Source organism: Molossus molossus, unplaced genomic scaffold (assembly GCF_014108415.1).
Source record: "Molossus molossus isolate mMolMol1 unplaced genomic scaffold, mMolMol1.p scaffold_m16_p_14, whole genome shotgun sequence".
Taxonomy (NCBI): Eukaryota; Metazoa; Chordata; class Mammalia; order Chiroptera; family Molossidae; genus Molossus; species Molossus molossus.
Window position 1 is genome coordinate 32,154,282 of NW_023425349.1, and position 14,148 is coordinate 32,168,429.

The following is a 14,148-nucleotide window of genomic DNA, read 5'->3' on the forward strand; positions in this document are numbered from 1 at the left end:
AAAAATAAAATAAAAAAGAATGGGTGGATGTGTACAGAGAAATGAAAGGTTAACTTTATGATGAATCCTGAATCAGAAAATAGAGTTTTGGTTTTCAACATTCACACACCCAAGAAGAGCCAATTAAGGGCCCTGGGGTCTCTGACAAGGAACTAAAGCTGGAGGGGCAGAGGACTGCACTGTGGCCTACAGCATAAAAAAAGCAGACGGGCTCTGCTCCAGACAGGAGTGTTTCTGCTCGCCTGGGATCTCCCCAATTGTGTGTTTAATTTCCATCTTTTCCTCCTTTTCAGGTTTTACCACAGGAGAATAACCTTCCATTCTAATTTGAAATGAATTATTTATGCTTATGGAAATGCTGGATGCCTGCCTGATTTGTTTATTTTTCAAATAATACATCTGAATAGGCATCCACACAAGACAGGGCAAACACAATTTTGAGAAAAATGCCCTTCCCGGACTGTTGCCTGATTAATCACTCCAGATCACTGAGTGGCCTTGTCATTGTTCTGCGGAGTCCAAAATCTACCTCTGCACACCAATTACATGCCTGGTGCCGGTGTCTGACGGTCAAGATTTGCACTATCAGACCCTACCACCTGACCTTTACAATCTTATCTCCTGCACTACAACTTTCTCTACAAGTCCAAATTCCCCTCATTCATCCTCCAAGGCCCAGTTCAAACACCTCCTACCCTGGGATGCCTTCCCAGTTCTCTCTCAAGGAAAAAGGCCCCTCGTGCTTCTGAACTGCAGTCTTGTTCTTATATCCTTCACTCGACTCTAAGTTTCCCCAAGCGAGCTCAGGCATCGACAATGGTACCTCAGTAGAGTGTGTGCTGAGATCAGGTAGCATGGTCTCCCACATTCCCGAAAGCAGTTTAAACGGGCCAGCTCAAGCAGACCAGACAAAATTTTGGACTCAATATCTACAAAGTGCTCCTGGGGAAAGGTGGCCACGGAAAGCCACCCACCCAAAGCGCATCCCCACTAATGCTTCACTCGGTGGAGCTGCCTGTTGGCCCGCCCCCAAGTGAAGTGCATACGCTTACATATTTGAGCCTCCCGAAGGGCCTCCCCTCTCTAAAATGACCCTTCGGGTTTCCTTCAACCCCTCACAGGTGCTGAGTGTCCTCCAGTTTACAAGTTATCATCAGACCATTATTCCCAGTACAGCAATTCTTACCACGGCCAGGGGATGCATGCCAGGCAGGCGTTCCTTTTCAGACAGGAATTTGGAGCTCAGGGCCCAGTGACTTGTCCAAGGTCACTGCCAGTAAGTGTCAGGACTATTACCTAACCTCCGCCTTTTAACTGCCCCTGGAGTCCAAGACCGTCAGGTTGCCTGAGGCCGAAAGGAAACGGGTTTTTAAGTGACTTGTAAGTCCTAAAGCACACACAGGTGTTCTGTAAATTGTGGCGTTGGTAGCTGTCAAAAGGCCCCTCCATAGGTTTGATGAACCAAGGCTAGAAAGGGGGGCGAGGGGGGGCACTTCCAAGCCCTCACGGCAACAGCCTGCCAATCTTAGCAAGTCCCACTGGTGCTCCCGCAGGCTGCACGCTAGGGAAAGCGTTGGCTGTTTGTGGCACGGCAAGGCCACCGTACGGTGCCATGGGCACGGTGTTTTGGTGAACGAAGGCCTCATGCCTCACGACTAACGTGATGGGTGACCCTCTACTGGCCCTGCGGCGGCGAACCTACTGCAGGAGAAGGTCGGCGTCACCTGCTTCTCGCCGTTTTAAGGGAGGGGCGTGGTGGCGGCATCTCCCTCACGTGATCTGGCTCAGACGGCGCAAGCGCGTCACTAACGCCCGGTGAACTGGGGTCGGTCAAGGTCTGCGCTTGCGCGGGCTCGCTCGCTCGCCGACCTACCGGCCGGCGGCTACCGGGCGTGGAGCCGGGCGCGGAGCCGGGCGCCCGACGCGATGGGTGAGTGCGAGGAGCAGGTGAGGGGAAGCACGGGGTAACCCTCGGCCTCTGTGCGGAGGGCGGGGAAGCACAAAGGAGGGTCTGAGGAGGCCGCACTTCCCAAGCCCTCCGCGCGCTCGCACTGCGTGCCCCCCCCCCCCCGCGCGGGTTCGGGTCTGCGCTCCGAGGTTCGCGGCTCCCGCCTTCCCCGCCTGCCGGGGGGCTTCACTGAGCAGGACGGCGTCTGGCGCCGGAGCGAGCTTTTCCTGCGAAGGAGGCTGTGTTAGTGCGGGTGCGCCCTGAGCGGGGAGGCGCCTCGGAGCGCCGTGGAAGCGCAGGGCGGGGAAGGGCCACTCTGCCCGCGCCCTGGGAGAAGGGCGGCGCTGGGATGGTGGAGGGACCCGGACCCCCGGCTCTGTTGCATGTCGTAGACTGCAGGGGCATTCCTGTCCAACCCCCTCGCCTCCCTGCCCTTCCCTTTCTCACAGATTGGCCAAATGGACGCCTGGAGAGAGGTAAGTTCAGCCACACGGCCAGACAATGCTTATTCTGCGACACCATGTTGCATCGTGTTGTGCGAAACTCAGTGTACAAACAAGGGTTTTGGGGGGGGGGGGGAGGACAGTGTTGTTAATATAAATCTCTGTACTGATTATTTGATATTAAGCTTAGCTAGATGTAGCATGTCGATGCTTCAACTATAGTTACCCTTTCAGCATAATTTTTATTTTACCTCTTACAGCTATACACTGCTGGTCTTAATTCACACCTTCTATTTCTCTACCAGTAAGCTGTGGAGCTCTTTAAATGTGTAGTGACCTTGCCACTTTGAGCTTCCTCTGCCCATGCTTTGAAAGGATTCCATGATGAAAAGGTGCTAGGAGTGGTCATGTTCCCTAGTGGTTCTAAAGCACAGGTTAGGCACTTGGGAGTCACCCTCAGTGCGTCTCAGGGAAAACTCACACGATGTTACCTCTAGAGGAGTGGACTTACTTTATTTCTCCTTTGGTAGATTAAAGTAAGCCCAGAGAATGGATTTTTACATTATAGACATTACTGTGTACATGTAGTAGCAAGACAATGTCATACTAGGACTAGAACCCAGGCTGATCTTGTTCTGAATGCTGAGTCAGACCAGGGAACTGGAGTTCACATCCTTCGAGAATTACAGTTGCCTTCTCCACAGTTTTGCACAAAGACCTTTGTGCTGGGATCACATCTTAGTCTTGTTTATCTAAGCGGGCTGTAAATTACAGTGTTTAGACTTTACACTGTTTTCTTATGCAATAAAAATGTGATACTTGCAGTTGCTTGAAAGTCAACTCCATTAACTTCACTTCCTAATGTTAAGATAGGTTAAGTGTTTTAGGGAGTGTAAAACTCTGGTAAATAAATTTTGCAATGAATTGGCAAAACAGTTATCCATGTTAAAGAATTTAAAACAAGATCAATTTAGCAAAGAAATTTAGTTATGTTCGTAATATAGATAAACGCAAAATTCTAAACTTCCGCTTCCCCAGGATGCTGTGCACACTGTCTTTCCTTCTGTTGCTAAATTAAGAACCTGTTCACACCATCCTGGTGTGTAGGATGAAATTAGAGGGAAAGCTTTAAATCTGTGAAGTCTGGGGTTCATTACATTCCTTTTTCACGTGTTGAGGCCTGTATTTTTGTTGTTGTTTTTTGTTTTTTTAAATCCTCACCCAAGGATATTCTTCCATTTATCTTCAGATAGCGTGGGGGAGAAGGGGAAAGAAAGAAAGAAACATCAATGAGAGAGACACATCCATTGGTTGCCTCCTGCACGACCCCGACCAGGGCCGGACAGAACCGAAACTGAGGCCCTTAATCAGAATTGAACCCGAGACACTTTGGTCCTTGGGCCGACGCTCTAACTGCTGAGCCAAACTGGCCAGGCCTATCATTTTTAAAATCTGAGATCCTAAGTGTACATACAGTAATGTTCTTTAAATTTCTTAAAGTAGTTCAATACAATGGTCAATAAATGACTTGCTAACTTCTGTTAGCCACTGTTTTCTGTTTAATAACAGGCCTGATATTACTAAGAGTCATTACAAACTGGATGAAGTAACTTTGCAAAATTTTATAAAGTAATGCTAGTACCGCCCTGGCCGGTTTGGCTCAGCAGTTAGAGTGTGGGCCCGCGGACCAGATAGACCTGGGTTCATTTCCCACTAAGGGCACGTATCTCAGTTGCAGTTTGTCCCCGGCCCCTGTTGGGGTCGTGTGGGAGGCAGCCAGTCGATGTGTCTCTCTCACATGATGTTTCTCTCTTCCTCCCTCTCTCCCTCCCGCTCTATCTGAAGATAAATGCAAAAATGTTCTCGGATAAGGATTTAAACATAATAATAATAATGCTAGTACCATTTCAGTAACAATTCAAAATTAACATGGACAAAATCTTGTGCAAGTGCACAAATAACTTTGTATTATCAAGGAATGTATACTTAAACAGCTTGTAGGTAGGTGGCAACTTTAGAATTTAAAATATGTTGTGTTTACTATGTACAAATAATAAAAAAATGTTCATTCACAAATTGACAATGTATTCTGTAATCTTATGTACCTTAATCTGAATATTTTTGTTGATTATAATGTCTATTTCTGAAACTGAAGGTAACAAAGCATTACATAAATATAAAGCATTTCTATGCTAAGTTGTAGTATAGTACTAACAAAAGTTTTAAACTCATATCAGTCAGCTGAGACAGTAAGAAGTAAGGATATAAGAAAATTAAGTGATTAACCCTGGCCAGTTTGGCTCAGCAGTTAGTGCATCGGCCTGCTGTCCAGAGAGACCCAGGTTCGGTTCCCGCTAAGGGCATGTACCTGGGTCGCAGTTTGTCCCCGCCCTTGTTGGGGTGGAGTGGAAGGCAGCCACTGATGTGTCCCTTTTACGTCGATGTTTCTCTCTCTCTCTTCTTTTCCCTCCTCCTACTCTATCTGAACAAAAAATGAAAAAATGTCCTCTAGTGAGGATTAAAAAAAGAGAGAGAGAAAATTAAGTGATTAATAATTATCAAACTCTACTCTGTCAAACTTCTGGAGCATCTATAGAATTTTTTTTTTTTTAAACTAAAAATGCCACTGGCTTTTTTTTTTTTTTTAGAGAGAGAGGAAGGAAGAAGGAGAGAGAGAAACACCAATGAGAGAGAATATTGATTGGCTGCCTCCTGCACGCCCCTCCACCGGGGATTTGGCCGACAACCTGGGCATGTGCCCTGACCAGGAATCGAACCAGCAACCTCTTGGTGCATGGGGTTGATGCTAAACCACTGAGCCACACTGGTCGGGCTCTTTTTTTAATACGTTTTCATTGATTTTTTAGAGAAAGAGACAGAAACATCCATATGATAGAGAACTGTGGATGGGCTGCCTTCCACATGCCTCCTATTGGGGATCAAGCCCAAAACCTGTGCATGTGCCCTGGCTGGGAATCAAACCTGGACCTATCAGTCAGTGGGATGATTCACAAACCACTGAGCCACACCAGCCAGGCACCACTGGCTTCTTTACTTGGTTAAGAGCACAGAATGTAACAGGGAGAAGGTCTGTTTATAAACAAATTAAAAAGGTGTGTTTTGTATGTGTTTTTTTTTTTTTAATTTTCTCAATATACATGCACACTCACAAAAAGTGTGTGTGAAGGGAAACTGTCATACAGAAGAAGTTATATCCTGAATTAAGTGAAACAGTTGTTGAAACAAATTAACACAAAGTCAGCAACTGGTTAACAGTTTCTAAAAACTGAGTCTTCAGATGCTGCATGGCACAGTGCTATACTATATAAAGTACTGAAGTACTGCTAGATATGAAGAAGGAAGTCTGTAGCTTTTAGCAAAAATGCTTTTCCAGAAAAGCAAGTCAAAACAACACAATCAGACCAAGGAGAAGGGATCAGAATTTCAGCTCATATCTGTGCTAGAAAATTCTGTTTATCCAGAATGGACTAAAATTTCAGGCTAAAATGGACACTTTTAACATTTTTTACTGTGTCCATTTAAAGTTCTGTTTCTTTCACCCTCCCGCTGTGATTCAGTACGATCTAGCAGAAAAGATGGCTACTTTTAGAATTTGCTGTTTTTCTTTCTGTGGTGAGAATGTCATAGAGCCTGGTTACTTTATGCTCATATGCATCCATGACTGGCATATACTGTTTGCAAAAAACTTAGCAACAGATTTGATAAACCTGGCTTTGCACTTTTGCTTTGTTCTTTCAGTGATGAAGGTCAGCTTGAGGAGGGTGTATATGTCACTGCACTTTTGAAACAGGAGGACAGTTGCCAGATATCAGGTTCCATTCCTATAGGATCTTTCCTGTGGGCCATGAGAGAGATGCTCTTCTCCTGAACATAAAGAAAATATGATATGAGCCCAGTCAGTGGTTGAGCATCAACCCATGCACCAAGAGGTCGCCGGTTCGATTCCCAGTCAGGGCACATGCCCAGGTTGTGGGCCAAATTCCCAGTGGGGGCATGCAGGAGGTGGCCAGTCAATGTTCTCTCTCATCAGTGTTTCTCTTTCCCTCTCCCTAAAATCAATAAAGGGGGAAAAAAAGAATGATATATGACGCTCAAAGCCAACACAAACTTGGATTCTGGAAAAGGGTGCATATACAGTCATTCCAAATCAAAGTCACCATGGCAAAGAAATAGGAGATGGCACAGATGGAGAGGTGACCATCAGACCAAAATTCTCCATCAAATATCTTAAAAAGTAATACCAAGTTTTGTTGAAAGGAAAATGTATTGCCTTAAACATTTAAAATTATGAAACAAAGAATAAATAAAAATAAACATCTAACTAAAAAAAGTTAGAATAAAGTAAACATAGTCAAAGCTGGAGAAAAGATAAAGAGGAAAAACAAAACTTAAAAATGGAAAAAATAGTAAAATTGGAAAATTCAAATATTGGTTCTTTGCCAAGATGGGAGGAATGTAAACTAGATAACTTGACTACCCTGCGTAAGATAAAAGGGAAGAGAAGTACATAAGATTGGAAGTATTTTTTAAAATAGAAAGAGCTTTATAAGATTATATAAATAAACCAGAAAAATTTTTTTAGGGAAATTCAGTTATCAAAATTGACTCCAGGAGAACCTAACAGATCATTAACAATGGGAAAAATTGAGAACATTACAAAAAAGCTACCATTCCTCAAAACACCAGGCCCAGATGGTGTTACAGGTGAATTTGTTTTGTTTTCATTTAAGTATAGTTGGTATATAATGTTATATTAGTTTCAAGTGTACAGTATTCAACATTTATATACCTTACAATGTGATCACCTCACTAAGTCTGATAAGCATGTCACTGTGCAAACATACCACAGTATTGGCTATATTCTCCTTCTGTAGGGGGATTTTTTTTTAACTTTCAAGGAAAGGATCATTTTGATAAGATTTAAATTGTTCATCATAAGGAAAAATAAGATTTTTTTTTACAAAACCAATGGAACATTGACCCTGAACTTGCCATGATGATGGTAATAAATTGAAAACTTTATATGTTATGAATAGTGATGTGAAGTTTTGAAATAGAATATTAGACAATGATATTTAGCAATACATTAAAAGAGTATTTCTCCATGGCCAAGTAGGATTTATACCCATGTTGCAAGGGAGAATAATTACCAAAAAGCATGCTGATAGTTTATCCTTGTTGAGCACCTGTTGTGTTCTAGACTCCTGAGTGCTTTACATGTATTAACTCAGTTAATTAACCAGCCTATGAGGTAGGTAACATTCGGATTTTATAAACGTGGCAACTAAGCCATAGAGATGTTCAGTGACTTGCTGAGGTCACATAGTTCATATGTGGTGGAGCTAAGATTTGAGCCCAGGCAATTAGCTATAACTCAGAAAAGTTACACTGGCTCTGCCTCCAGTGCCACACGATCATCTCAGTTACTTCCTAAAAACATTTGACCGAAGTTCAAGGTAGATTCCTGATTTGGTGTTTGTGGGAAGGGGTAGACATGGCTGAACTATAGTAAAACAGGAATAATGCATATTCTCGTTCCATGTTTGAAAACTCTTAAGAGTCCCTATTCTCAGTTGATCATTACTACTAGAAAAATTGAATCCATTTTTAATAGGAAACATAATTTCCTAGTAAATAGTGGTGGGCGGGGCTTAAAGTATAATTGCGGATCTTAGAATGAATGCAGAATGAAGTTTTGGAATTTTTAGCATAATTTGTCAGATGAAATTACAGCACTGGGAAGACATGCTTCACTTTATATTTGCAACACAATCCTAAAGATTGGTAGGGATAGGCAGTAAACGGGGAAGGTTACTTGAGTGGGAACATTTTTGTGTCATGATAACTGGTTTCCCTGTGTAAATTAGAAACTGCTAGGACTTGAATTTTGAACACTTGGATTACAAGAACTCTGTGTGTCTGTCACACCAAAAGCCGACATCATACTTAACACGTAATCCCTAGCAAAGTTCCCACAGATGTCAAGAAAATATCAGGATATTCACTATTACCATAATTCAATTTCATTCAGTAAGTATTTGCCAATCCAATAAGGTAGAAGAAAGGTAGATACATATTATAAAGGAGAAGGCAGAATTATTTGTGATATTATTATATAGTGGAAGTGAAAGCAAATCCACAAAAAACTGAGAAATAGATTTGGTAAATTGGCTGGTTCTAACTTTATTACACAAGAATTGGTAGCTTTTTCATATGCAGATAGAAAGCAGTTAAAAAATTAATTGAAAGGAAACAGCCCATTCATAATAGTGACTGAAAGGTAAAATACCTAAACATAAATATTCAAATTCTACTAAGGTTTGTTAGAAGATACAAATAAGACATTATATCCTTATGAAGTAAGGTTCAATTTTGAAAAAGTTCTTCAAGTTTATTAAAGTCACTTCACTATAACAAGCTTTTGGGGAGGAATATGACAAAAATACACTGAAGTTTACCTGGAAAAGTGTAAGAGCCTGGAAATCTGATAATTCTAATAGGAAGAGTAGAAGGGGAAGACCCACTAGGTAATAAACTGTATTCTGATGCTGCAGTAGGTAAAAACAGGTTCATGTAAAGTTCAGGTTGTGAAGGAGGGACCTCTCAATGTGTCTTTCTCACATTCCTGTTTCTAGCTCTCCCCCACCCCCTCCCCCTCCCCTCTCCTCCCCTTTCTTCCCTCCCTCCCCCCACCCCCTTTCCACTCTATCTGGAAATCAGTGGAGAAATATCCTTGGGTGAGGATTAACAAAAAAATAAGTAATTGCATTGGAACAAAATTTTTAGAATACCAGGGGATAGTTTTATTTCTGTTTTAATTTTAACATCACCATTTATCCTCTCTATGCCCTCTTTCACACACACACACACACACACACACACACACCCGCCCCAATCACCATACTGTTGTCCATGAGTTCGGGTTTTTTTTTTTCCTCAATCTCTTCATGCCCCCACCAGAGCTGTCTGCCTGTTTTCTGTGTGTCTATTTTGCTTGGTATTTCAGTTTGTTCATTAAATTCCATGTATGACTGAAATTATATGGTACTTAGCTTTCTCTGACTGGATTATTTCACTGAGCATAATGCTGTCCAGGTCTATCCATGCTGTCTCAAAGGCTAAAATTTTCTTCCTTTTTACAATTCCATTGTTTAAATGTACCACAGCTATTGTATCCACCCATCTACTGATGGACACTTGGGCAGCTTCCAAATCTTGGCTATTGTAAATAACGCTGCAACGAACATCGGGGTACATATATTCTTTCAAATTAACATTTCATGTTTCTTTGGATAAATTCCCAGAAGGGAAACCACTGGGTCATAAGGCAGTTTAATTTTTTATTTTTTGAGGTAACTCCAAACTGCTTTCCACAGTGGCTGCACCATCTGCATTCCCACCAGCAGTGCACAGAGGGTTCCCTTTTCTTCACATCCTCCCTAACACTTGTTTGTTGATTTATTGACGATAGCCATTCTGACAGGTGTAAGGTGATATCTCATTGTGATTTTAATTTGCATTGAGCACCTTTTCATGTGTCTATTGGGCATCTGTCAGGGACTCTTTTTATTGTCCCTTTGTTCCTCATCCATGCTAAGCAGCCTTTAGATATAAGTCCCACTGCTTCTAGCCCTCCTAGCCCTCTTCCAAAAATGAGGTTTCTTTCATGAACAGTGTTTTGGTGCTCGTGGGGGTGGACAGTGAAAGGTTGGATCACTGGCATCTGTCAAAATCTGTAGGTATGACCAAGGACTTGATGGGGAGAAAAGTTTCCTGACCCTTTTTATTACCTTCCTTAGGGCAGACTTTGGGCCTGCAGTGGTATCCAGTCATAATTCTAAACAACTGAGGGTAAGTTTATCTTTCCTAATAGAAACGTGATAGCAAGCCAGCCGGAACTCCAAAGAGGCTTTGGGCCAGTGTTACATTTTCCTAGTATAGTCTGTCTTCAGGGAAAAGGACACACAGATCTTGATGTGACTTAGTTAAGGAAAATAGTGTTTCCATTTGCTTCACATGAGGAAGGAAAAAAATAGTACATAGTGTCAGAGGGACTTGGGATCTTCTTCCTAACAGGTCCTGGCCTGATTCTCCATTCTCATTTGCCACCCATCCATCTCCTACCCATATTATGCTCTAGCAGGACATAACTCAAGTACAGTAGTCCCCCAGTTTCAGTTATCATGACCAACCAAATCCATAAATATTAAGTGGAGAATTCCAGAAGTAAACATAAGTTTTAAAGCATGCACTTTTCCAAGTAGCACAGTGCAATCTCATGCTGTCTCTCTCCCAGGACGTGAATCATCCCTTTGTCCAGCGCATCTACACTGTATATTCTTTTACACATTAGTCTTTTAGTAGGCCTCTCAGTTACCAGATTGACTCTCACAGTGTCACAGTGCTGTGTTCAAGTAACCCTTATAGTAGTCTAACACCACATCACAGTGCCTACGTCGTTCACCTCACTTCATCTCATGCAGGCGTTTTGTCATCTCACATCACAAGAAGGTAAGCACAGTATAATAAAATATTTTGAAAGACCACATTCACATAACTTTTATTACCAGTATATTATTATAATTATTTTTAATCTCTGGCTGTACCTAATTTATAAATTAAACCTTATTATAGGTATGTATAGGAAAAAACAGTATATTTGGGCTTCGGTACTGTGTGTGGTTTCAGGCATTCACTGAGTGGTCTTGGAATGTATCCCTGAAGCTAAAGGGAGACTTGTGATTCCTCATGAATGATATTGCTACTCCTCTGAGACAGGACCTACACCTTTAGCTAAAATGTGCTTCACCCTTCTATACATAGGATGTATAGCATTCAGAGCCCTGCCCAAGGTTCCAGCCTGCCCTGTCATTCCCTCCAGACATCTAGTTAATGACCCCTTCCTCTGTGGGGCCTTTATACTTTTCTCTGTCTAAAATCAATAAAAACATATTTAAAAAATGATTGTGGTTCCCAAGAGCCTTTATTTATATAAAGATTTGCGGCCTTAGAAATTAAAACAAAAAATTTAAATATTAATTTACTTAAAAATAACAGTGATAAACTTATATGTTAACATAAATATATTTTCATGAAAAATAGCTTTGAAAAAAATTAAGAACGTGCTTTACAGTTTTGCAAGTTTCTTTAATGTCTGGCTTAAAAGGTAGGGTCTCATATCTGCTTCTGCATTCAGTCTGTTGTAAATTGTTTTGGTTGAAGTATATATAGAAAATCCAGCCTCACTTAGTATGTAGTTGGAACAGGGAGGACCTCCTGGACCATGGAATGGATCTCAGGGACCTCTAGGGATCCCCTGAAAAGGCTTGGAGAACTTCTGATCTAGAAGGGAAAATGTAATAGTGTCCAGAAATTGGAGGAAGGACTAGGGGAAATAATCCATGTGTTTAACACTGTATTTAAAGGTTTGCCTATTGTCATTATTTCTAGGTTAAAAAAATCCTTCATGAAGAGGAAACATCTTAAGCCACGTGATGGATTCAGAAGCTCATAAAAAGAGGTCACCAATCATAACATCTTCAAAACAAGATATATCACCTCATATTACAGATGTTGGTGAAATGAAACATTATTTGTGTGGCTGCTGTGCAGCTTTCAACAATGTAGCGATCACATTTCCCATTCAGAAGGTCCTCTTTCGGCAACAGCTGTATGGAATCAAAACCAGGGATGCAGTGCTGCAGTTGAGGAGGGATGGATTTCGAAACCTGTATCGCGGAATCCTTCCTCCATTAATGCAGAAGACAACTACACTGGCACTTATGTTTGGTCTGTATGAGGATTTATCTTGCCTTCTCCGTAAGCATATCAGTACCCCCGAGTTTGCAACCCGTAGCATGGCAGCATTACTTGCAGGGACAACAGAAGCAATATTCACTCCATTGGAAAGAGTTCAAACATTGCTTCAAGACCACAAGCATCATGACAAATTTACAAACACTTATCAGGCTTTCAAGGCACTGAAATGCCATGGGATTGGAGAGTATTATCGAGGTTTGATACCTGTTCTTTTTCGTAATGGATTCAGCAATGTCCTGTTTTTTGGCCTTCGGGGTCCCATTAAGGAGCATCTGCCTACTGCAACAACTCACAGTGCTCATTTGGTCAATGATTTTATCTGTGGAGGTCTGTTGGGTGCCATGTTGGGAATCTTGTTTTTTCCCGTTAATGTTGTAAAAACTCGCATGCAATCGCAGATTGGTGGGGAATTTCAATCTTTTCACAAGGTTTTCCAAAAAATCTGGTTAGAACGAGATAGGAAACTGACAAATCTTTTTAGAGGTGCCCATTTGAATTACCACCGGTCCCTCATCTCTTGGGGCATAATCAATGCAACTTATGAATTCCTGTTAAAGGTTACATGAAAAATCATCAGTTGAGTGCCATTTATTAACTGACAAGACCTTCCAAGAAGAATGTAGTTTGGCCTAGTTCCTGATTGGCCAAATATAGGTTGGTGTCTTAAGTTCAGGGCACAGTGAATCATGGGCAAAGCTGTTTTCTTAAGCACCAACAAATTCAGAATAAAAGGTTTCAGTAGGAAAGTTTAAGGGTTTTTGTTTTTTGGGTTTTGTTTTGTGTTTTGTTCTAATAATTACCTGAGAACTTTAAGCTAATTTCTTGGTTAATAGCTGTCTCTAATGGATGGCTTTTGACAAAGAAACTAATAGCCAAGATGGGCTTTCTCTCCCCCCCGCCCCCCCAAAAATCTTTAAACCTTCTGTAAACGTAAGTGGCCATGACCAGCCAGAGAAAAGGCTCTTAGGGCCCCTTGAATTCTCAGGCTTACTTTCATTACTCCACTTTTTGCTTCTCTCCTTTTAGGAGTTGTTGCGAAGGGTAGTCTTTCCTAAACTTAAGCATAGACCCTGGAGGACAAAGGAGCAGGACAGAGAAGAAAAGAGCTTAATAGGCATAGGCTTTTCATGATAAATTGCTTGTATTGGTTTTTAAACAAGGCACCTATTAGGATAGTCATTATCCAAGTTGTTTCTCTTTAGGCATGGTAGACTCCAGCAGCTAATGAAAGCTCCGTTTGCTTTCTAGATTTGAAAGTTTTCTGTTTAGTTCTGAATGTGATCATAAACCTGTCCAAAATATCCTTATGTTAATTTCATTTATTTCATTGCCAAAAGATGGGGAAACTTAAATTTTGTCACAGGCATGTCCTATTAAGTTTCATATTGATTGCATAAAGATCAAACCCTCTCTAGCTCAATTTCTTTGAATTATTGTTGCCAATTTAGCAAACAGATTTGGTTTTTTTTCCCTCTTTGGGTAGTAGTTTGTTTTATTCAAGTGTTCAATTCTCTTGAAACTCCTTTTTCATTTAAATTTTTTTAATTGATTTTTTAAGGGAGAGAGAGAGAAACATTGATCAGCTGCCTCTTGCATACCCAGTACTGGGGATCGAACCCCCAATCCAGGCATGTGCCCTAACCAGGAATCAAACAGGGACCTCTCAGTCCATGGGATGACACTCAATCCACTGAACCACACTGGGTGGGCTCTTGAAACTCCTTTTTAAAAAACACTTTCATAAAATTTTATTTTGGAAATCTAATAGGATCTCAAGACTTTTTTCTGGTTTCTAAATGTTTTGGGGGAGGGGAAAAAGCTCAGGGTAGCTTTCACCCCACAGTGTTATCTTTTTTTTTTTCTTCACCCCCGCCCCCCAATCTTGGAAATAAAGACTTCTAGGATTTTTACATTTTG

General features: G+C 41.5%; 1 protein-coding gene across 3 annotated transcripts; it reads left to right on the plus strand.

Moving 5' to 3' along the window:
• The first annotated feature begins 1,878 nt into the window (after positions 1-1,878).
• Positions 1,879-13,839, plus strand: SLC25A51 (solute carrier family 25 member 51). 3 transcript variants are annotated; one of them, XM_036262029.1, is made up of 4 exons: positions 1,879-1,930; positions 10,212-10,263; positions 10,709-10,923; positions 11,863-13,839. In XM_036262029.1, exon 4 carries the CDS (start codon positions 11,907-11,909, stop codon positions 12,795-12,797), a length of 891 nt encoding a protein of 296 aa, XP_036117922.1. In that variant the 5' UTR covers positions 1,879-1,930; positions 10,212-10,263; positions 10,709-10,923; positions 11,863-11,906; the 3' UTR covers positions 12,798-13,839. The 3 variants fall into 3 exon arrangements, with proteins under 3 accessions (XP_036117922.1, XP_036117919.1, XP_036117920.1); XM_036262026.1 differs by lacking the exon at positions 10,709-10,923; XM_036262027.1 differs by lacking the exons at positions 1,879-1,930; positions 10,709-10,923 and adding an exon at positions 2,300-2,424.
• Positions 13,840-14,148: the final 309 nt, after the last annotated feature.